The following is a 23,585-nucleotide window of genomic DNA, read 5'->3' on the forward strand; positions in this document are numbered from 1 at the left end:
AGCATTTATTTGCTTAAAATGTTTTTCTGTTTGAGACTTTAAAATGCCACCATAAATGATGCTTTCTGCTGGAATGAATCTGAAGCTTTGCTGAAACTTTTATGTTGTTCAGATTTAATTTTTAAATGTTGTGGAAGACTGGTTAATTCACCATGGAAATATTTGCTGATCTCTTTTAGTTACTACAGCTTGGATGCCATTGAGCTTTGCTTGCTGGAAACTTATTTACTATTTCTACTTGCTGCCATGCATACGTCTGTTAGAGCTTTGACTTTGCTGTTTGGGATTTCTGCTGTATGGGTTTGGGAGTCTTTATGTGATTTTTTATAGGGGCTCGTATGCTGGAACCACGAGCTGATAAAACCCAAATGGGATTTCAAACATATCGCCATGTATTTGGGTACCACTGAAAACTACCTTGTTCTCTTAATGAGTACTGTAGCTTTGAGGAGAGGTAGTTCAAATGTAATAATCTCCTGTAGAAATGATCAGAAGAGCTTCTCATACTCAAATGATTATCAATGCCTTTGTCTATCTCTGATGTTTTATAACAAAAGGAATTGCTTTGTTTCTTTTCTAGTGCTAGACTGTCCATGCACATGTTTTTCTCTTAATCTCCCTTATGAAATTTCATCAGGTTTATCATCTTGGCTTTTTTTTTTTTTTTTTTTTTTCACTATGAAACCCTTTTTGTAGGAAGACCATTTCAATGAATATTCTGCAATCTTACTTGTCCTTTTAAAATAGGTTCATTCAGTACTTGAATTGTTCAAATTCTTGTCTTCGTATTACATCATTTGCTGAAAATGCCATGTATTAGAATGAACAACATCTACATACAAGTCTACATTTCTTTCTTGAGACTCAATCTATCTCACACCAAAGCCAATATATGGAGTTGCAGCCAAGAATAATGCATAGCGACAACAGTTTATGACACACCAGTTATCCTTGTTTTGTCCAGTAGTGATATTCTTGATTTTAAGCATCCAACAAGATTAACTTAGATTCCTCAGCAGTGGTATTTGAGTAGCCCATCAAGTTTGTGATTAATGCCCAGAAACTGAGCCTAAAATGTGCCTCACTAAACAAATACTAGATTGACCACTCTGTTTCATATTGTTGTGGCTAATAAATTAGCAGTATTCAACCTCCTTGATTCATAAGTTCTTAACAAACATCACACAACCTTCTATGTTGACTTTGAGCCTCCATTCCATACTTTGCTTTCACTTTGTAGATGTTGTATCTGTTAAATAGTTCTATGGCTAATAAATTGAATATGAGCCAAAATGCTGATGGAAAGAAGACTTAAAAGAATATCTAACTTTGTGACACAACACATGTAATGATTGCTGTAACTAAAACCATTATAATTATTAGGAGTCGTTGTCTTCATGTGTTGCAATTGTACGTCCCTTTGTTGAATACATTTGTCTTTGAGGCTCCAAAAAAAAAAAAAAAACACACACACACACTTTCTAGCAGCATTTTTGAAAAAATTGCAATGAAACTTTTCGTTATTGCTTGAAGTATTCCTCCTTGATTACCTCTCATACTTTCTTGCAGCAGTACACATGTTTGAAATCTGCGGTGACAATCATTATTTATTGATGCAATCCTGTAGCATAATATTCTATGAGGTTCGAGCACAGGCTCGTGACACTCACAAATAACTTTTCTAGCTTATTTTCTCATAATGAAATGCACTAGCAGATAGAGTATGTGTAGTTATAAAGATAAGTAGTCATTGCTTAGACCCTTCGGGATCTAACATTAGTTGTTTTCATGTTTTTTGGCAGTTGATGAATATCATGGAGCTCGGAGTTGGAGTCTACTGTAACAGCAAAAGAGTGCATAACCAGTCAAAGCAAGGCAATGACTGGTTATCTCTATGCCTATTTCTTTCATGCATATGTATTTGTTCATGTATTTCTTTATGAAAGAAATGTAGTATAGTGAGCTATACTCACGACTTGTGTGAGATCCTTTTCATTCAGCATATTAATTCATTTCATTGTTTGAAAACATCAATGTATATTTGAAAGTAAATAAATACAAAGACATTTCTATTGTTTGAATGAAATGAATGGCACTTTTGTACTTTTATTGAATGTATGCTTAAAATTTTACACATGTACAAAATTTAAGTAACAATAAAATCTTTCCAAAAAATTATAATGTTACATTTAATAAAACTACATACTAAAATACCTTAAATCTTATATTTATAATTTTTAACATCATAAAATATTAAATATATCTAAATTTATATAATAATCTTTTATAATTTTTTAAAATATAAATTTTAATATTAACAAATTTATTCTTATTTAAAAAAAATAATTTAAAAAATTATTATTAATTATTAAATGTCTTTTTATCTCTTAGGGTTTCCTTTTCATTCTAATACAATCAAGCACATAACAAAACCTCCTTTCCCTCTCTTGTCTTTTCTTGTCTTTTCTTCTATGTGAAGGTTCTTCCATGGAGGTGTTGGATTGAGAAGATTTGCATTTCTCAAATCTTAAAAGTTTTTTCAACATATTAGGTTAATAAAATTGCATTTATGCTTTATTTAATATAAATATTTTTGAAACAAATATGATTTCTAATTGGTTAGAACTAAAATATTTACCTTGTTAATTTTTTTTATGCATCAGATAAATTTCATAAAACGTTGAAAGGGTTGTAACTTTGCAAATAATTTTAAAATTTTAAATGACCATTGCAATTAAATTATTATTATATGTTAAATGAGGGTAGATTTGAACCCAAAACCTCCTAGAGAGGCTTGCAAGTTACCGTTAAGGCTTTTGCCTAATTGCACTTTCAATTCTGGAATGTAAACATATTACATTATATTTTAGTTACGACATAGAATATAAATAGAATTATTATAAAATATTAAAAGTAATTCTATATTGATTAATATAATCTAATTTATTGTAAGAAGTTTTTTCAATCATTAGATGCACTATTATACTTTTATTTGAATTAGATGAGAAATTATATTTTAGAATGAAATAGAATATAAATGAAATACAAGTGCAATACAAGTGCCACAAGTGAAAAAATGAATTAATTATAATAATACAAATTAGTATTATTTAATTATATTTCATTCATATTTTAATATTTTATTAATTATTTTTCTTACATGAAACTTTTACAAAATTTAATAAATATATAAAAATTATCATTTTTTTAAAGTACATATATTTAAATATTTGAAAAATGACATTTTTGTAATATAAAAATATAAAAATACTTATAATTTAACAATAATTTCTAATTTATGAAGTTACTATTATAATATGTCTTATATTTTAATATATGTGAGCTTCCTAAAATCCGCCCAAACTTCAAATATATGCACCAATCAAATCAACGTAAAATGATTTTAATGCTTTTAAAAATTATAAGTTTGACATATAAATATAGAAAAAAATGAAAAGTAAAAATAAAAACAAAAATATAATTTAATTAAAAAATATAGTTTGAAATAGTTATAATAAAAAAGTTAATTAAGTAGTTAAAATAAAAAATTTGGATGAATGAAACATGCTAAAAATTAAGATTTTTAAAATAAAAAATAATAGACTATTTTTATAAACATGGATATAAATTGATTTAAATTATACAGTCAATCTTTGTTGTGGAACAATGTGTTGTTAAAAGCACCAATTTATTTAGTGAATGAAATAACTCTAAAGTTAATCACTAGTTTTTTAGGGGATGACACAAGCTTATATTGAATTTGCCTCTCAAGTGGTAGTGAATTTGCTTACTTCACAATTGGTTGAGGATATAGTTGGCAATTGGCTTCAGTTGTTAATCAAACTTTTCTCTTTTGTACTTCTTTAGAGTCTATTAGTATTAGTTACATTCCTCTAGAATGGAATAGAGCTACTGATTGTTTGGCCAGATACACTTCTGAAAATGTCCACGATTTAAATATTGTGAATAGGGGGCAACTACCCTTGGATCTATCTCATGAGTTAGACAACCTTGTTGTTCGAGATAAAGCTCCTTGTTGAACTCTCCTTTTTTCTAATATGAAAAATTATTACAATCGCTCTATATTTATGAACAAGTATTAAAAAGAATTTCCTTTAAATAATTTATTTCCACACAACTTTTATGGTTTACTAATAATTGTATATATAATTTTCTATTTAATGTTTCTATTCTCTTATATAGTTTTAATCCACGAGGGTGATGGTTGATCTGAAATAGGACTCCACAAATTTATAGACATCAATGCATTATTATTACCACTCCACAAATTTTAAAAAAATAATTATAATTTTGTCTTTCAAGAGAACGGTATTCCTTGACTAAAAATATAACAAATCTTTTTTTAGCCTTTTCATCGATTGAATGATTCATTTTTACTCGAATATAATATCAACCTTTCACGAAAAAAGCTGAAGAGTTACTGTGCTAAAATCAAGAGTGCATCTTAAATTACGTATCGGCATTGGGAGTAAATCCAAGCCTCGAGAAGGTTGGCAGAATTTCTCACCTGAATCTGTTTTTAGCGCCCCATTAACTTTGGTTTCGTGGCGAAGCATGTGCTCCAATTAAAAATAAGAGATCACAAAGCCATTGTTCATAAAATACAATGCAGGAAAGGAAACTAAAGGTGAGAGCAGAAAGCAGGGCATTTGTTTTACTTCGAGGGTGGGAGTTCCACTATCATAAAGATGACGAAGATGATGATAAAACATTAAGCAAAACCAGAGAATGGTTATGTAATTCCACCGTCCATGAGTCAATTGCATTGACTCATATTTTATGAATGGGTTCCATGCCTGAAGCACACAGAAGAAGAATCCCAACAAAGAAGCTCAAATCAGAAAACGAGGTTTTTGATAGCTTTGATTCAACAAATATCAAGGGATTTGAACAAAATGAAGTAGATCTTGATGATGGGTCATTCGGGTTTGAAGAGAGCAGATCCAAACAGCCAAGTGCAAGGAGTAGATGGAGGAGGCTGAAGCACACCGTGAGTTTAGTGAATCATATAACTGCCAACATTAAGAGTAATAATGGCGGTGCAGGAGGTGTGGGAGCTGCAACGTTTGAAGGAGTGAGTACAAGATTATCAGGTGGACGGCTTAAGGGCAGAAGAGGCATGGAAGAGCTCGTAGTGAAACAGAACAAGAGCTTCGTCTCTTTGGTCCAGGACTTGTATGTCGCCTGTCTGAAGGTATTTGAGATAATGGCTTTTTTTAAAGCTTTTAAAATATAAGTGTACCCTTTTTTGGCCTTTTGGGCTTTGAGGACACGATGGGGTGATTTGTTTCATCAAGATCACCTGGGGATTGAATCCAGCTTCAATCACACTAACAGGAATTTAATGGTGGTCAATTAGATTAGTTTACTTTTACCTTCTACCGATTTTTTAAACTTTAATTTAATTTCCAACATTTTACATGCACTTGGTGCTAATGCAGATGCATAATTTCCTACCACCCTTTTTCAGTTTCTGGAATTAGCTGTGTTAATGTGGGGTCGATCATCATGGCCTACCTTTCACGAGGAGTTATGCATTATCGATTTAATTTTCATGTTAACGTTTACTCAATTTTCATTGCCCACCTTTCATGAGAAGTTATGCATCATTGATTTCAATTTTCTTTTTAAATTTAAAATTAACAAAATTTCCATGATCCCTTTTTTCGTAGCCTGCTAATAGCCCTTTTCATGACTAGTTATGCATCATTGTGGGAATTGGCTTTTTGTCAATCTTCATAACGCATCTTTCATGAGTATTATTCATCATTATGTAATATCATTTTTGGAGATTAACTGCATGTTGATACACATGTTTCATGCCTAATGGATTACGGAAATCCATCTCAGCTCAGCGGTTCATTTGACATGCGTTACTTATAAGATTGTTCACATGTATTTCCCTAGAGGCCATACATCTCGTTACTGTTCTGCACAAATTATTTCGCTGAGCTTGCTACCACATTACAACTCTTTCAAGGAGTATTGTGCCTTAACAATGGAGTTTGCTACCGAATTGGGTGCACTTAGCCTGCTACCCAACTTGGCGATATCTTCAGGTTTGTGTCGTGCCTTATAAATCATTCGTTATTGACCTTCTTGGGCCTTTGATGAATTTGTAAAAATGCAATGATAAAGATTCGGAGACTTAATTGGGTAATTTGAACATGGGTCACACTCTTAAGAATGACTTCCATTGCTATCATACCACACCCTGAACTGCATTAATGTTGCTCCCACAATCTCTGTGACATTATTATTATTCATTCTATTGAAATGAAACAGAAATAACATTTATTATACTTGGAAAACACATAGAAATTTAAATATTATTCCAAATTACACAATAAAGTTCTTCTAGAAATACTTGGCGATCTGTATATGTTGAAATTAAGCCTGGTTTTCTGTTTTGCATAATTTCTTTTTAGTTGACTACGGATATGTCCGAGGCCTAGCTCAGACATCGCACCCTTCTGAGGATGGGCATTTAATTTCAATGTGCCCATTATTTTATTCCCTACCTCAGGCATAGCATCCTTCGAAGGATGTAATCCAGGGATGTGCATTTAATTTTAACATATCAATGATATTATTAAGCGTATAAACTTAATACCCCATTAATATTCCGTTGAGAGGGAGGCCTCTTTACCACGAAGTAAGATTTTGAACCTTGGTTGCTCACTTTCAAAAGTATCCCATCACCATTTCAGCACAACTCATTAGATCTACTGTGTGTATTCTTAGAAAGTAGAAACAAATAATAAGCTGGTGAAATTGACTAATCAAATTTTTATTGGACCTCTCTCACAGTATTTCATATTTAGTTGGAGAGTTCCGTTTCATTCACTATAACTACTTGAGCGGCGCTCCTTAATCAAATCATCTTTTATTATTCATGGAAAGTCAGTGTAAATATCATCCAATATTGGACAATGAGTCTCACAGAAAAAATCATTACAATTTGTTAGTCTCAAAATTGGGTTTGGTCTATTCTTTGTGTTCTTTGAAGTAATACATCACAAATTGCTGTTGCTGAGTATCAAACCCTAACTGCATCCTCACAAAGTTTATCTTATTTGAGAAGTTTCCTTTGTTATTATTTTTTGGAGAAATATTCCTCTGGTAGTTCATTTATTATGTTTGGGAGACCCAATGAAATGTTATCCTATATTGCATAATTAAGTGTTAGAGATATACATCAGGTTCTGCCTGGATTTCTATGTTGGATATTCTTAGAAAGTAGCAGAGAGCAGAACTGGTGTTATTGCACAATCATATCCTATTGAATCTCTGCAAAATGTTCTATACTGAGTGAGAAGTTTTTTTCCCTTTGCTATTGTTTATAAATATTCCATGAATTTTTGAAGGTTTATAAGATTGATATTTGGATACATTGTGGATGCAGTTGCCCATCCTGCGCTTCTTAATGGGAGTATTTCTAGCTCCAGTTCTGCTTGGCTTGCTTTTCATGCCCTTATACTTTCTGGATATTGATGGACTCAGATTTGATGGAGTCATGGATGAGGTGAAGCATACTGTATCGTCGACACAGCTCTACCTTCGCATTTTAAATGTTTTTCTGTACGCGTAAGTATTCCACCCATTTTGAAAATTATAACTTCTTTCTAGACATCTGTTTGTCCATTCCTCCAAGGATAGAATCTTGAAAGTCAAACAATATTTTCTTATTTTTCAGATTTCTATTGATGCTTTTACTTTCAGAAGTATAAATAATAAACCCAGACATTTTTTTTGTGTTCAAATTAGTCTCGGCTGAATTTCCAAGTTAGTCTAGGGGAAAATACAACAAAGTTGCAAAGTTTGGTGTTTTACAACAAAAAACTATCCTGTTATCAATAAACAACTGCAAGTTCAAGAGGATAACTTATAACTATTCCTATATAGAGAACAGTATTTGCATTAGTAACTGAAATGAGAAAGGCATTGGTCTAAGTTGCCTTTACATGATAAATTGATAAGAAGACATGGAAAAGTATGTACAATCATCTTTCAAGACAGCATATATGCGCAGAAATGGAGTTCAATAGATCTGAGGGGAAGATAAACAATTTATCTTCTGGCAATTCCTAAAGTGATTGCAACAATATTTTTGCCGATGAGCTACATTGAGTTGGTGTCACATTGGACTCTAGTCTGCATTGAAAAATGTTGCCAGAGTGCCGAAACCAATGCCTTTGCTGTGTCTGAATTTTTGGCCTTTCAGGTTGTTTCTCTTTGACCTTGAAATGCAAATAATGAAGACAATGGGCTCTGCTTGGGGCCAGTGTGCCTTGAATTATCATCATGAATAGAATCTCTTGTGTTGAACCACTACATTGATTAAGTTGGTGATTAGAGGCGATAGAACATTTATTCCTGTACTGGCGATTACTGCATGGTTTAGTGTACATATTTCAGAATTGCAGTTAATTTGGAGGATTTATTCACAAGGTATTCCAATAATACTGCCCTCTATGTTCTGTTATCATTTCTGTTCTGTAATTTCATCAAGTGTCACATATGAAGAAAATTAGCCAAGAAAAATTGCATTGTTCTTTTGGAGAAAAAAAGGATGCAGAAATCAATTTGTTGTAGCCTGATAAGAGGTAAAGGAGGAAATTACTTCTGTCTAGGTAATAGATATTCTTCTCAAATTGTTAGGAAAAAATCTTTTTATTTCTATCTTAGATTTCCAGTATATTTTAATTTGGAAGAGCCTACTCTAGCTTATTTTAAACTAGGAAAGCACATTTGAATTCTTTTACCAACTAAATTAATGTAAGTTAATTGTTCCGTTCTTTAGAATGCTGAAAGATGCCCTATTTTAATTTAAATTAGATTCCTAATTCAAGCAGGAATAATTGGAAAATGAAAGCGATATATGATCCAGGTTTAGGTTAACATATAAGGTTGTTCAAAGAATTTTGACAAGATTCTTATCAGAGATTGAGCTTGGATGAATAGACTGAAGGAGAAAATCTACAAGATATCTAGATGAGCTCAAGCTTTTGATCAGTAGGGTAGGGGCAGATTCTGGTAACTGAATCCTAACATACTTATGGTGTTGTTAGCATGTCTTGCACACAGTAAAAAATAAAATGAGAGTATAGATATCAACCAACAAAAAATTGCCAATAGTCAAGAAATACAATGAATAGAACTGTTATGCTAATCTCTTTGTAAACAATGATAGAAATAAAAAGGAAGAAGAGAGAAATGGAAATTCGTGTCATCAGGTTTTAAGATGGTTATTTCAATTGAAGTAGGAAATGTCATATCCCCTGTTTGAAACCCTAATTATATCATTCCCTCTTTTGGAAATAAGATTTAGTGGTAATAAAATTAAAATACTACTAATAATAAAAACAATAATACACTATAGTTACCAAATATATATATATATACTAATTAACAACAATAATAAATAATAAATATAAAAATAAACTAATAGAACTAAGATTAATGTTAGCCGTTTGGGCCTTTAGAAGAAAGTGATATATTGTAATGGATCTCTGTCACCTTCACCTATGCTGTGAATGTTTACAGTGAATTGTGTATATATATAGATATCAAACTCTTTGGACATTTCCTAAGGCTGTTGTAGGTGTGGGTGGAAATGATTACTGAATTCATATAATTTGCCAATGTTCCCGAAAGAAGGGAGACTGTGATCTACATGATGAAATCAGGGAGCTATGTTCGAACAAAGTAAATATTGCAAGACGTATTCAGTGTTCCAAGTGCCAAATGCCATGGAGGATTTATTAGTGCGGCTGGACTAATAAGCAGACCTTGTCTATGACAGAAACCATCAATGGATATAAGAGACATCCTGCAGACATGTATAACGGAAGGAATTATTTGTGCCAAACGAAGCAAGAACAGTAATGTGGACTTCCGTATGAGTTCTCTTTATCTGATGGACCGAATAGAAGCAACAATGATAATGAATCATATAAAATATTGATTAAAGATGGAATACAATGACTTAATCTGTCATACAAACAACTACTATTGACCTTATTGCTGACTCTCAAACTCTTCTCGACTGTTGTGCATGCACCCCCCTTTCCTTCCCCCTTTTATCCACACTGGGTCTGCAATCTTACCACATTTTTCCTTTAGCTATCTCATCCTGATGATGGATCACAGAGTGTGATCCGAAACGTTATGCCAAAAAATTGTAACACAATCTGCCCAGAAAATACAGCAAAGAATAATATATTTATCGTAACTAAGTCTTAATAGACATTGATTTAGGCTGCCACAGGATATGAAGAGTGAGTGGTTAGTCTAGAAGAGGAACTTCATTCGGAGGGGGACATTCTTGACCAAGGATTGTGTTTGTATGATTTGCCTTGAGGCCCATAAAGGCAGGTCCTCATTTGGAAGGAAGAGGAGGAGCAGGGAAGAGAGTCTGTGGTATAAAGTTACGAAAAATAAAATGCAGCAGCTTTAATATTTGATAGGAATAATTTGATTTGTTTACAATTTATTCCATTTATCTTATATAAATGGAATACAATCATATTGACACTTGTCATATTGACACACGACATAGGAATACAATCATAATAATTGTGTATAAGGGAAGACTATCTTGCATATTAATTGGCCATTCCTGATACAACAGAGGTCAAAGTAGTCATTGCATGATTTATCTACAAGATCGACTCATTTAAGCAGCATCAAATTGTCTTAACTAGGGATAGTAAGTGGCATTAACATCAATCATTTACTTTGTATTATTGATTCATGAACTTATAGGGGAATCATGATTGTAGTTCATAATAAGGAGAAAGAACTCAAGTTAGTTGTTTCTTCATTCCAAAATATCCAAACAGGAGATACTACAAGTGGTATCAGAGCATCTTTCCTGCCATCTTAGGAGAGGTAGTTGATGCAAACTAGCCAAAGAGCTCTAAGAGCATTAGAAAGAGAGAAAAGAAAGCGTACTACCGCCTAGAGTGACCAAATGAGTAATGAATTGAGGACCTTTATGGAACATAACCAATCCACTCAAGCTCAGAGGACTAATCAACTCCTCCTTCACCCCATTCAAAGCATGTGTAACAATGGGAGAGATACTAATAGTGGTTCTCCTAGGGTACCAAATCCTAGATAAGCAAGACCATCCCTACTACCTAGAGAGGAACTGATGGAGGAAGAAGAAGAAGAGACAAACACCTCTCCAATGAATAAAATTGATGAAATTGCAGGGGCATACTTTAGAATTGACCCCAAGCTTGGAAAGGATATCTCTTTTAAGGAAGCATTCTCTAACAAGAAAATAATGAAATTGCAAGATATCAACCTAAATGAAAGAGTGACTAAAATAACGCTTCCAAACTTTGAAGGATCAGGGAGAATCGCAGCATGTTCATGGCTTCAAAAGCTAGACACCTATCTCTCACTAAGTGTAATATACTGCCCCTGGTTTGTGTTTTTGAATTGATTTGTTTTTGATTGGCAAAATCATTTTTTTGTTAGCTCTTTTTGGAGTTTTGTTATTTTTTATTTTTATTTTTTGAAAGATGATGGAGGCTAAAGAGATTAAGCTCTGTAATGCAAACAAATTTGAAAAGAAGAATGCATCAACTGAAGAAATAATGTCAAATTCTATTTAAACCCTGATTTGTGACAAATTCTGTATATTGCAGGAAATGGACTCAAAAGACTATACTAGGTAGACACAACAACAATATGCTTGTTTAGAACTGATTAATATTGGCAGCTAGCTTCTATTCTGCTGCTGACACCAATTATAAAGCCTTCTTGAAAGATAAGTGGACAAATCTTGGCACTTCATGCCCAGATCTGTAACCGACCTGATGATGCCTATAGCCAGTGTGTTCCTTATGTACAATTCCTTTAATTCTTCCCTAGATTTCAGATGCCACCCTTGCCTGTATACCCAATCTCTGTACTAGGGTAAAGTTCAACACATTAGAGAATATACAGATCACAAATGCTTCTTCATTAATACCGTCAATGTCTACAATGTATCTCAGTAATGACACCGAAGTACTCTGACAACAATTTCCACAAAGCAAACCATAACAACATGATCTCGCCAATGCAAGTATATATATATATGTATGTATGTATGTATGTCGAGGGGGTGTGAGTGCCAACTGTTGCAACCATTCCTAACTACTTACCCCTCAACCATACTAACAATACTAACAACACTAATTTACTTGAGAATATGTTAGAAACAATGATGATGAGAGAGAAGCAAGAGAGTTGTTTAGAGGGTTGGCAAAAGGCCAACAACTAGTTACACAGGTGCTATAACAACTCACTACTACCATTCAAAGGTTGTCAATATCTACATGACATAATCAATACAAGGATGATTGTGGAAGTGCAGTTGGGATTCCTCGGGCGCGAGCAACTCCTGCAGTTCCATATGACAGGCCTACACGATCCATGTTCTTAAGGAACAAGTTTGAGGTAGGGAGTGTAGGGGAGGAGGTTGGAGATTTTGTTGATGATATGATGACCATGCATGATGAGTGGGAGGCATTGCCTGATAGAGTTACAGATAACTTGCCTTTTGAGAGATATATGACTTAAAGCATGGCAGACCTAGGCAAGAGAGGAGGTAAAGGAATCAAAATCCGGACTTGAAGCATGCTACTAGTAAGCTCACTCTTCCCATGTTTGATGGTAGTCAGATGGTTATTGCTCGAGCTTGGATCAATAAAGTTGATACCTATTTTGACAGTGTGATATCCCTGTCAAAATTAATCCATTTAATTAAGTAATAAATACATAAAATATAATGTTGTTAAATTTGCTATATTCATTGCATAATATATTAATATTAAATATGATAACTAAATATTATTATTTATAATATATAAAGTAAATATATTATGCAATGTATTAAAATAATATGATTCATATTAATAATAATATATATTAATAAGAAATATATTTTATAATATTATTATAATAATATAAATTATGCTATTAATGTAATATGTATAATTAATATAATTGATATAATTAAATTATTGATACAATATAATATTAATGAAAAGACATGATTCTTAATAAATATATAAATATATATAGAGAGAGAGAGATCATCATTCAGAAATGGAGAAATTGAGATATATTGAGAAAATACATATAAAACCATTCTGTAGAAAGTTTGAATGGAGAAATATAAATTAATAAATTAATGTCTTGTTAGGGGAAAATGCAAATGGTATCAGAGCAAAGTTCCTGCCATCTTGTGGGACAAATTAAAATAGATAAATTTATAAACAATACAACAAGACTATACAGATAAAATCATCGGATTTTTCGACCACAAATATATAAAATAATGATATTTTCAATACATAAAATTGTATAATTTTTCTCATTTGTAAATTTCTCAAAATATAAAAAAACATTTTCATTACAGTCAGCATCGATTATCTTTCGAAAAAAACTATTGAAATCTTTTGCAAGGTGTTGGTTCCCAAAACCGGAGATTGGAATCCTAGGAGTCTTGCCAACTCGATGCTGGGATAGCTAACCGGTTATGGCCAACTTGATGGAATTGATCGATGTGATCCAAATCCCCTGCGCTTCTCGCTTTGCAAAACCAAGGCGGATGTACCTAATTCTGAACAAAACACTTAAGCCCAGGATGCTTATAGCAGATCAATTAGAATGCAAATGCGATGAAAGTACTCCTAACGGAAAGGATTACAGAAAACTTCAAATTTGCAAATTATGAATTAAGAATAACGAATGAATATATGAATGTTTTTGAAATAAGGATAAGTATGGATTAATGCAACAAGTGAATATATTAATCTCTCAAAGGAAAGATATGAAATAATTGCTAGCGTATGGATTACGAATTATGAAAAATATAAAGACCAGTGCTGAAGGGCGATAGAGTCAATATTATAAGTTTAAAACGTATAACTTTATAAAATGCTACGCACATCAATTATAAACAATTTAGTAATCAAGATGCGACATATCAAATATATGGATGCAATTTTAAACTAGTCTAAAATGTATTTTAACTCCTGTGGTTCCGAGACAAACAAGACATAGATTTAGAGACAATTAAATATTTTTCAATATCTATGATGTTTGATTTTAAAATACTATAATTGATCCTGTCCACTTATCTATCATATCAATCATTTATAAAATTTAAAATAATAATTATAAAGGATGAAACTATATAATATTTTAACTCTAAAGCTTCATGCAAATAAAATAAATATTTCTTACTGATCATGCCGGAAATAAAATTGCAGTGGAGACACTCCTTACGAATGATCTATCCAATACAATTTGACTCCAAAATCGCACAAGAATTTATTCAATAATCCACAATCCATGGGCTTAGTTCAAAAAATCATTTCTTTACCAATGAAAGAATAAAATATATCAAAGTGCATATATATATATATATATAAAAAACTTGGGTATGTAAATTTTTTAATATGAATACGTATTGTCTTACTTCACATTTTCATCTCATATTTATAAATGATGAAAAGGTGCAAGACTTTCCTTATAACACCGTGACCCTTATAACAAATAACTGATCATATAATTTTAATATAATTTTGATTTAATAATGATCGGTTTTTCATGCTTTCCACTTATTATATGATAGCCATTTCAAATTTAATAATTGTTAGAAGAAACTGAATCGCTGAAGCTTCATATCCACATAGGCTTCATTGCACATCGTAGCTTCTTCGGATGATGACAGGCTTTCCAAGTGTATACTTTTGGACATTTGAGTGCGGGAATACACGGACGGTGTGACTTTTGGAGGCATGTATGTGTCAAACTTGGCTTCTTTGTCACGTGAGGCTTCCTGCCACTTTCCTTCTAATTTGTCATTCATCTGCGAAGACACTCCTCCTGTATCCATACCATCTTGATAATCGTGCATGTTGTTCAATGAATTTATGTTCTCGAGACGAGATATCTGCGCATCCCTTTCTATCCTGATATCTCCAAACCTGCAACGAATGCATAATATTATATAAGATTTTATAAATTTCATGTTTAGGTGAATATCCATCATCGCTTTTAAGGTTGAAGAATAAAATAAAATGGCAAGGGAACTGTTGGGATCATTTGATGGGGCATCGAGTTTGGGTCTTAAAAATACGGATGGTCTTTGATAGATAGATAAATAAAATTTTAACGTCCACGAGGCTAAAAATAGCCTATGGGACAGCAAGACAACTCAAGCAGACTTAAGTAACAATGTTCGTTGCTTGTGTAGGATGATGATGAGTCCACCCAATTGCTCAATGTACTCTTCGTTGAATAGGTTATGCCAAGAACTGTCACATATAGTGTCCGCAAATTTATCTCTACTACTCTTGTAGGCTTCACATTCTAAAATAAAGTGCTGTTCAGTTTCTACTTTCCCAGAATTGTAGAATCTGCAAATTCTCTCTTCCCAAGCCTCCTTTGGCCTCTTCCAACGTCCGGTCTCACAACGAAGTTGGTGAGAGTTGGTTCTCAGCTGAGCAATAAGAATTTTAGCCCTCCAAGAAATGTTGGCTCCTATGTATGCTTTTTGGAGTTGATCACAAGCAGGGTTGAACTCATTTATATAATATAATTTCTTCCTTCCGATCTCGCTTCCCCAATTTCTCTTGTAGAATTTCTCCATGACAAGGACCTTTATTTCTTTATTATTTGTGGGGCACATATTGAATTGAATATTCCATTTACTCATCCATTTGATGTTTTGTTGCATCCATGTCCTTTTTCGCTAACATAGTGTGTCACTAAAGACCACTTTAGGCCATCTATCCTCTTCCATTTTTTCGATTCTTTTTAGATAACTTATAAGGCGAACCATAGCAAGTGCCTCAATAGGAGCAACCCCCATTTCACTTAGCATGATATCATATGGAACAGTGCTTTTGATTTTAAACTTGCTTCTGATCAAGCACTTTTGGATTCCTTCAATTTGTTTCCATTGTGCTATAGTAGTGTTGCTGGCCCATAATTCACACCCGTAAAGAACAACTGGCAACACAAGAAGACCAAACAAGGTTTGAATAGTTTTCCAATCCCACAACTTTGCTTCACGGCACCTATTCTGAAGAGCATAAAACGCCTTCCACCCACCTAATATCCTTTTATACCTGCAGCTAGACCAACTTAGTTTTTTGTTGAAATCGATGCCAAGGTATTTATACTCTGCAACTTCTTCAAGAACACTTCCATTGTAATAAAATTAATGTTGGTGTTGTTTTTTATTATTAGAGAAAATCATAACCTTAGTCTTGCTGATATTGACCTACATCCCCACCATTTCGCAAAAGCGCTCAAGAGAAGATAGATGATCTTGCAAACCATATGTAGATTTGACAATTAAAATGAGATTGTCCGCATATAGGAGCAACTTTATAACAAATTCACCTAGCTGAATGCCTTCACTCTTTTGCATGTTTAACCACTCTTCCAGTTTGTCAATATATAAACCAAACAAAGTAGGAGATAAAGGGCAGCCCTGTTTGACCCCGATATCGCTCCTAAAACATTCTGAAATGCCATTTGAAGTTCTGATTTTAACTTTCACCTCTTCGTACATCCTATGAACAGCAGCTCTGAGATGCATAGGAATCTCCAATTCTTCCATCCTAAACCAAAGCTTGTCTCTCGGAACGGTGTCAAAAGCCTTTTTAAAGTCGACAAAGCAACAAAATACCTCTTCCTTTTTCTCCCATTCTTTTTCAATAATGTGTCTCAAAGTGACACAGTGATCCACTATCGAGTGCTTTGGCCTAAAACCAGTTTGCCCTTTAGCATGTTTATGGTTTTCTTCTGCCCATTTGCTAATCCTAGTTTCTATCATGCTGCCAAAAAGTTTAGCAAAGAGGGGATTGATCATTATAGTCCTGTAGTTGGAGGGATTGTTAACATCACCACTCTTAAAAAGTGGTATTGCAAGGCTGATTGTCCAATCTTTCGGAAACCCTTCTTGGCAAATTTTGTTGAAAATTTCAGTGATGTGCAGTGGAAGAGTTTTCATACCCCACTTCAGATATTCTTCTTGGAGTGCAACAAGGTCTTTTGCTTTACCTCCACCTAACTTCTTAATCCCTGCCTCTATCTCTTGCACAGTGAAAAGATTTGTATTATCATTGACCAAAGGTGGCTGTCCCACTCCACCCTCTTGTTCATAAAGTTTCTTAGCATATTCAAACCATTGGGTGGCAGTAATATTATTATTTTCAGTTTGTTTTCTCCTTGGTTGGAGTTCTTTCCAAAAACGTTTGGGGTTATTTCTGCCCAAGAAAATTAGCTCCTCTTTCCTTATAAACATAAAATCAGTTTTTCTTCTTCTTTAGGATCTGTTTGTAGGCCTTAATGTCAAGGTTAGTTTTATTTGACTCCCTTAGGTTTCTCCTAGCCCTCTTGCATTCCTTATCAAACCAAGCATTGGCTAGAAAACAATTAGTTTCAGATTTTCTATTTTTTGCTCTCTTGCATTTTGAAAGGCCTCATGAATCAGATTTGATAAATCATAACTGTTAACACCATGTTTATACATAGGGTATCCCATACAAAGTTCCTCAAGAGTAGTTCTGAAAGTGTTACTGTTTTCTGAAGTTAACAAAATTCTGCCCTGAGAAGGGGGGTATTGAGGGCCTTGGGTTTTTGCTCTAATCCGCCTATCCTTTGCCCAATACAAATTTACGTACAGCGGTCTATGATCTGATTTGAGATCCCAAATGTGTTCTCCAATTTCAACTTCTTCAATATTTTCATACAAATTCTGCGAACAAATTACATAATCTACCACACTTGCCCCGTTGTATGTGTTGCAAGTGAAAGTGCCTGACTTAGCCCATCTAGCCAAACCATTACAAATTATGAGATCAAATGTGCCACATAGAGTGATCAATTCTTCCCCAAAATGATTGCAGCCTTTAGCATCTTCGGATATTCTTTCCCATTGATGATTTCTTTCTTCTGTGAGCTAAATAGGGTTATCATTTACTTTGGAGCTGAAAATACTTGCTTGCCAATTTGCTGTCCTAGCATTGAAATCTCCAACAAGAAGAACATCCCCATGCTGCGAAAAAATAGCAACATCTTTCTTTAACGCAGCATAGGGGTCATTCTGATCTAAGTCACACTTTTTATAAGTTTTAGATACTTGTGGAGCAAAGTAACAGGCTGCAATCCTGATAAGAGTGTTATTTTCCACAATTTTGAGCCATATAAATTGTTTATTAGAATCAGTCTTTTCCAACTGAATGGCACGACCTTCCCTTTCTTTTACTAGAACCATTATACCTCCATGACCTTTACCATTTCCCACTACCTCATTCGACATTGCCATCTTTCAGTAGCCTTCAAACAATGGGGTCTTACATCCCTCATGCTCATGTGTCTCTATGAGACAAATAATTTCTTTGCCTTCCGCAATAGGTCCTAACCCAGGCCCACGTCTCCATGGATAACCTCTGCAATTCCAACAAACTAAACTTAAGGACGCCTGGGTTAAGTTTGATTGCTATTTGTTTTGATGTGAAAGACTCGAAGTTGAGTTATTATCGCTAAGCGTGATTGCTGATCTTGTTGTATCGTTGCATGCTAATGTGTTTGTTGTCACACCTTTGTTGCCTTCTTGCTGCCCTTCATTGGAGCGGTAGCCAAAATGAGCAATAATTGCTTTTCCCTTGAACATCCAAGCTTTTTTGCCTTCATTTCTAGCTGTTCTGATTTTTTCCATTTCCATTCTTCTTTCTACTTGTTGTCTCATGGTTAAATCCTCCTCTATAACGAAGCGAGAACCCCTCAAGAGCTGTTTTTTGTTAAGTAGATTTTGTTTGTTGCTAATGCTGGGCATGACTACCTTGATTGGCCTATTTCTCTCAGCTTGTGGTTTGCCAACCCTCCAAGCTTGACAGATTTGTCCTTGCCACAACAACACATCTTGTAGGAAATCCCTTGTTAAGTCGAGGGTGTGTTCGCCTTCCCCATAATCTTTTATCCCTTTGATAATTATATTGGATGCCCTATGCTGCCTTTCCTTGACCTCTCCGTCTTGTGTGTTCACACGAATTTTTGCCTCTTCTCTTGCCATATCAAGGTGTTTGCTGTTTTTGTCCCAAGTTTTGGTGACTTCTGAAAAACTTCTCCTCTCCTCTTCAACCCCTGCCTTTCCCAACGAATTAGTCTCTCCTTATAATGAGATGACTCGATATTTGTTGTGACCTTGTTTGTTTCCAATGTAGCATTCAGGTTTTTCCATTCATCCTTCATGTTCTGCCATTCAAGCTTCCCTGCTAAAAGTGTTTCTTGCAGCGTTGAGATTTGAGCTTTTAAAATGTTGTTATTATCTGCAAGAGTTTTATTTGCTGCAATTAACACCTGCATATTACGATAACTTTCTTGTTCCTTAGCCTCTAGGAGTTCCAACCTCCTCTTGGCCCTCAATAGTTCTTGCACATAAAGATCTGGGCACCAAGCGAGAGGTGTGGAGGTAGGGCTGTAAGTGACAAAATCAACAAAGTTGCTGCTACCACGCAAATGACTGTCACCATCTAAGTGTGGAGGGGGGTACATTTTGACAACATCTTTTTGTTTCTTCTCTAGTTTATGCAATCTCTGCCTGTGCTTCTGCTTTTCATGTGACCCTTTCAAGCGAGCAAGTCTACGTTTTAAAATGCCCTTGAACTGTTTAACGTTGACCCAAATATATTTCCCTGTCTTGCCGAGTGATGCCATTTTGACTTGACCTAAATGGTTAGTTTCAAAGTGCACCAGAATTTCTTGACCGTTTTTTACCAATGATATGGTTTGTTTTCCCAATGCTTGCATATCCACCGTTTGTTTTCCCATTGTTTGTGTATCCACAATTTGTTTTTCCATTGATCAAAGGAAAGAAGGACGAAACAAAAGTAACAAGAGCAAATATATAAAACAAAAAAAAAGTCGAAAAGTGCACCTTGAAACCCCTGGCTTAAAAGCCTACCCCTATCTTGCTGTGGGCTGGGCCCGGTCGTCGTTTTTCCCTTGGAAACGAGCCTGTCTGGAATCTGAGCCTGTTTGGTATTGTGTCTGCTGCCTGGTCCCATTGTGATGCTCCGGTGTGATTCCTGGTCCCACTGTGCCGTTATTTGCTTAGTGCCCTGTCTTTTCTGCCCTTATTTTTTTTTTCAAAAAAAAACACTCCAGAAAACCAATTCTCCAAACTGAAATTCTGCAAACCCCTTGTCGTAAATGGTTGAACAAAATGAAATTATGCGAAATCCGGTCTACAGCTGAGTGGACGCCATTGATGGACAGTCTGCAACTCTTGTCTTTTTCTTCGTTTGTGCGCCACCGGATGGAATACCGCTGTTATACGAGGAACAGAGCACATACGGATGGACAGTGAGCAATTCCGCACATGTCTCTAGCGTGCATCTCACATGCCAGGGATAAGGAATGACTCAGAAGTCACATATATCCTCTCGAGAAATATCTCCGGCACTTGAAATCTAGAAGTCACTTCCTTCTTTGTGAAATAAGTTTGGCACATATTGCTGTATATCATTTCTGATAGTAATCCTCTATTACCCTCGAACTATCATCAAATATCTCTCAGCATTGAACACTATCTTTGTTTGCTTTATCTCATCTTCCAAGATTAATTTGCTCTGCTGCCGGCATTAATCATGTGCAATTTGGATCAGACTAATCCATACATATCTCTATACTATTGTAGATTATCCTTTGTTTCTAATCCTCAAACTTCTATACTGCTGCAAAGGACGAGTCACAGTAGTCACTTAGTTATGCCACACGATGGAATATGTGTTGCACATAGTGCATGATTGCCACAGTTGCAGGTATGTTGGACTTCAAATATGGCTAAAATTCCCATGGTGTACTGCTGTAGAAAATACCACTGAATGATCGATCATGTCAATAATAACTAGCTTTTAATATGATAACACCTTTGGCATGCTGACATTGCACGACTTTTACTTAATCTCTGCAACTGATGTTGTACCAAATCTCTGTCAACTCATAGTGAATTCAGGACCTTTTAGTAAATAAGGTGATGTGCTAAGATTGAATGTCATATACTTTCATTGTTCTGAGCATCATGAACCTTAATTTGTTTGCTGATACTGAACACACCATAGTACAATATCTTTATCTTTCCCACTTTTCTTGTACTACATATTTTGTATGATAACTCTGTCTATGCCATGTCATGCATTCTAACTTCATATTTGACCACTTCCTCTTTTGTATACCTGAAGGTCTGACTGACTCATAAATATCATATATATGAATTGTGTGGATTATACACTTGAACTTTTTGCTGTCAGCAGGTAATATAATGACCATTATTTCTGGACACACAGTTTGACCTGGTCTATTGTTGGTAAACAGATTGTTCTTTATGATTTTAACTCTTAGACGCCCTAATTCGTGAACAATAACTGATTACAACAGTTGGAAAGTTGCTTCTGAAAAGGCTAACTTCCCTCTGAATTATTAGCTACAGCTCCCTATTGCAGATTTGCAATGAATTTTGTTTATTTCTAAATCTAAACAGGGTATATTTTTAACCGTAGAACAGGAGAGGTAAACCAAGCTAAACCTATACAAGGTTCAACTCAGGCCAGAAATGATTTAGAAAGTTAATTAAGTCTATGGACTCACACATCTTATGAACTCATAAAACTTAATTATTCAATGGTGCATGCCAACTGATGCCAAACTGAACTTATTAGAAACATAAAATGCAAAGAAACTAAGATTAACTTGAAGGAAAAACACTTAAAGAATCTCTTTGAACCTAAGATGACAATAATTATCACGTTCAGCTCGCTGTCTCAAAACAGGGGAATGAAGCTCTGTTCGCTCCTTGTTTTAATCCAGATAAAAGAGAAAACTAACAATTAATTACTAATAGAATGGAACAAAAAATAATTGATACAAAATACCATTCAATTGACTTTGCAACATCAAGTACTTCACACCAAAAATTAGCTGACCTTTTATTAATCTTTCATTTCAATACATATAGGATTCCGAGATGACCGTTACAATGGAAGTTTAATTGGTTCATCTCCTCAAAAGAATGACAAACGGCAAGGAATCACTTTGTCGTATTACAATGATTATATCAAAATGTGAAAGAGGCGGAATATGAATCACTTCGCCTTCTTTCCTTTTTCTGCTTTTTCTCTATAGGCTTTAGCAATGACAATAATTGGAATTAATTCTTCATGTCTTTGTACATGCACATTAGTATATCTCAAGAGCCATCTAGAATGTTTTGTAGCCAAATCTTTGATGGCATTCAATCTGTCTTGCAATTCCTCCGTGGCCACATGTACACATTTGCCAAGTTTCTAGAGTTCAGAAACTCTGTTTTGGTGCCCTGAAGATATGCTTGTCAGACTATCTATAAAATTAGAGAAATTTGTCTGCATGACAGTTATCCCAATTATTCCTTTTCCTTGCCCACTATTCTGTGAATCTGTATGCAGTGCCATCAAGAGTTCGTAATCTCTGTCTTGATCTTTCTTTACCTTATCTTCAGTCTCCTTTAGGCCTTTATTTGCCGCCAAGATCGTTTCAAACTTGAATTGCATGCTTCGTAGCCACTCGAACAAAGGCTCATCTCCTTTGGGCAGAATTTTAGCTTCATCAGCCTCCTTTGGTTTCATGTGGATGATCATCTTCAATAGAGATACACAATCATCGCTCTTAGTTCTCTCCGTGGCCAGGGTATTTCTATTAGATGAAATGTTATCTTTCTTTGTTTCTAGTCTTAAGATAACATTTCCAATTTGCTCTATAATGGAGAGCCCTTGTGACTTATGCTTGTCACTCCATTCTTTACCAATTTGACCAAAATGCTTATCTTCTTGAAGTTGGGAGATAAGTGCTTGAACATCTGCAGTGGTAGGATTACTAGTCATGGGCATCCCAAAGATACTTGCCAACGGAGTGACCAGTTGTCCGATATACCCATTCAATTCTTGTATCTCCACCTTCATCCTAACCTTTGACAATTTGAGGGTCTCCAGTTGTCCTTCAATTAACTTGTTTGTCGACTTCCACAAGCCAACCTTGGTATCATGTCTGGCTTCCTCGAGATCTACTGAATGCATGGTGAAATCATCCGTAATCATATCCTCAATCCTTCCTTCTTTAGGTTTGGCTATCTCCATTGTTAAATGCCCTGTTTCAGGGTCTTGCCCGAGGATAGACAAGGCCTTTTGCTTCTTGACCTTACTCAATGTAGATCCAGAGCGAACCGCAAGAGATAAGGTATCCTTGTTAGGAGCCCCTTCATCCTTTCTCTTTCTCTTCTTTTTCAGAGTGTCCTCCAACCAAGAATCAGTGCCTATCACTTTGGAAGCTGTCTTGAGAGAATCTGTGCTGAACATCTTCTTGATCGGAGCAGCTGCTCTCGCCATCAAAGAGAAGGGATTCTTCGGAGTTTGTGAAACAAGCTTCAAAGAGTCTTGGCCTTTCTTTGCTTCCACATTCTTTTTGGTTGCTTTGTCTGACTCAGTGGACTCGCTATTGCTACTTCCTCC

General features: G+C 34.7%; 1 protein-coding gene and 1 long non-coding RNA gene across 2 annotated transcripts in view; one reads left to right on the forward strand and one right to left on the reverse strand.

Annotated features, from left to right (window-relative positions):
* The first annotated feature begins 4,428 nt into the window (after nt 1–4,428).
* The window catches only part of LOC149576822 (uncharacterized), a 190,752-nt gene continuing 171,595 nt past the window's right edge, over nt 4,429–23,585 (forward strand). The window contains exons 1-2 of the mRNA XM_089820298.1: nt 4,429–5,215; nt 7,427–7,608. Coding sequence (XP_089676424.1) covers nt 4,805–5,215; nt 7,427–7,608 — 593 coding nt within the window. The 5' untranslated portion in view covers nt 4,429–4,804. The remainder of the gene's footprint in view (nt 5,216–7,426; nt 7,609–23,585) is intronic.
* Nucleotides 7,893–23,585, reverse strand: part of LOC149576823 (uncharacterized) — a 188,149-nt gene continuing 172,456 nt past the window's right edge. Inside the window, exon 3 of the long non-coding RNA XR_016362344.1 lies at nt 7,893–8,517. This is a non-coding gene — a long non-coding RNA (uncharacterized LOC149576823). The remainder of the gene's footprint in view (nt 8,518–23,585) is intronic.

Source organism: Cupressus sempervirens, chromosome 1, assembly GCF_028749045.1.
Source record: "Cupressus sempervirens isolate cs-2001-9-10 chromosome 1, ASM2874904v1, whole genome shotgun sequence".
Taxonomy (NCBI): Eukaryota; Viridiplantae; Streptophyta; class Pinopsida; order Cupressales; family Cupressaceae; genus Cupressus; species Cupressus sempervirens.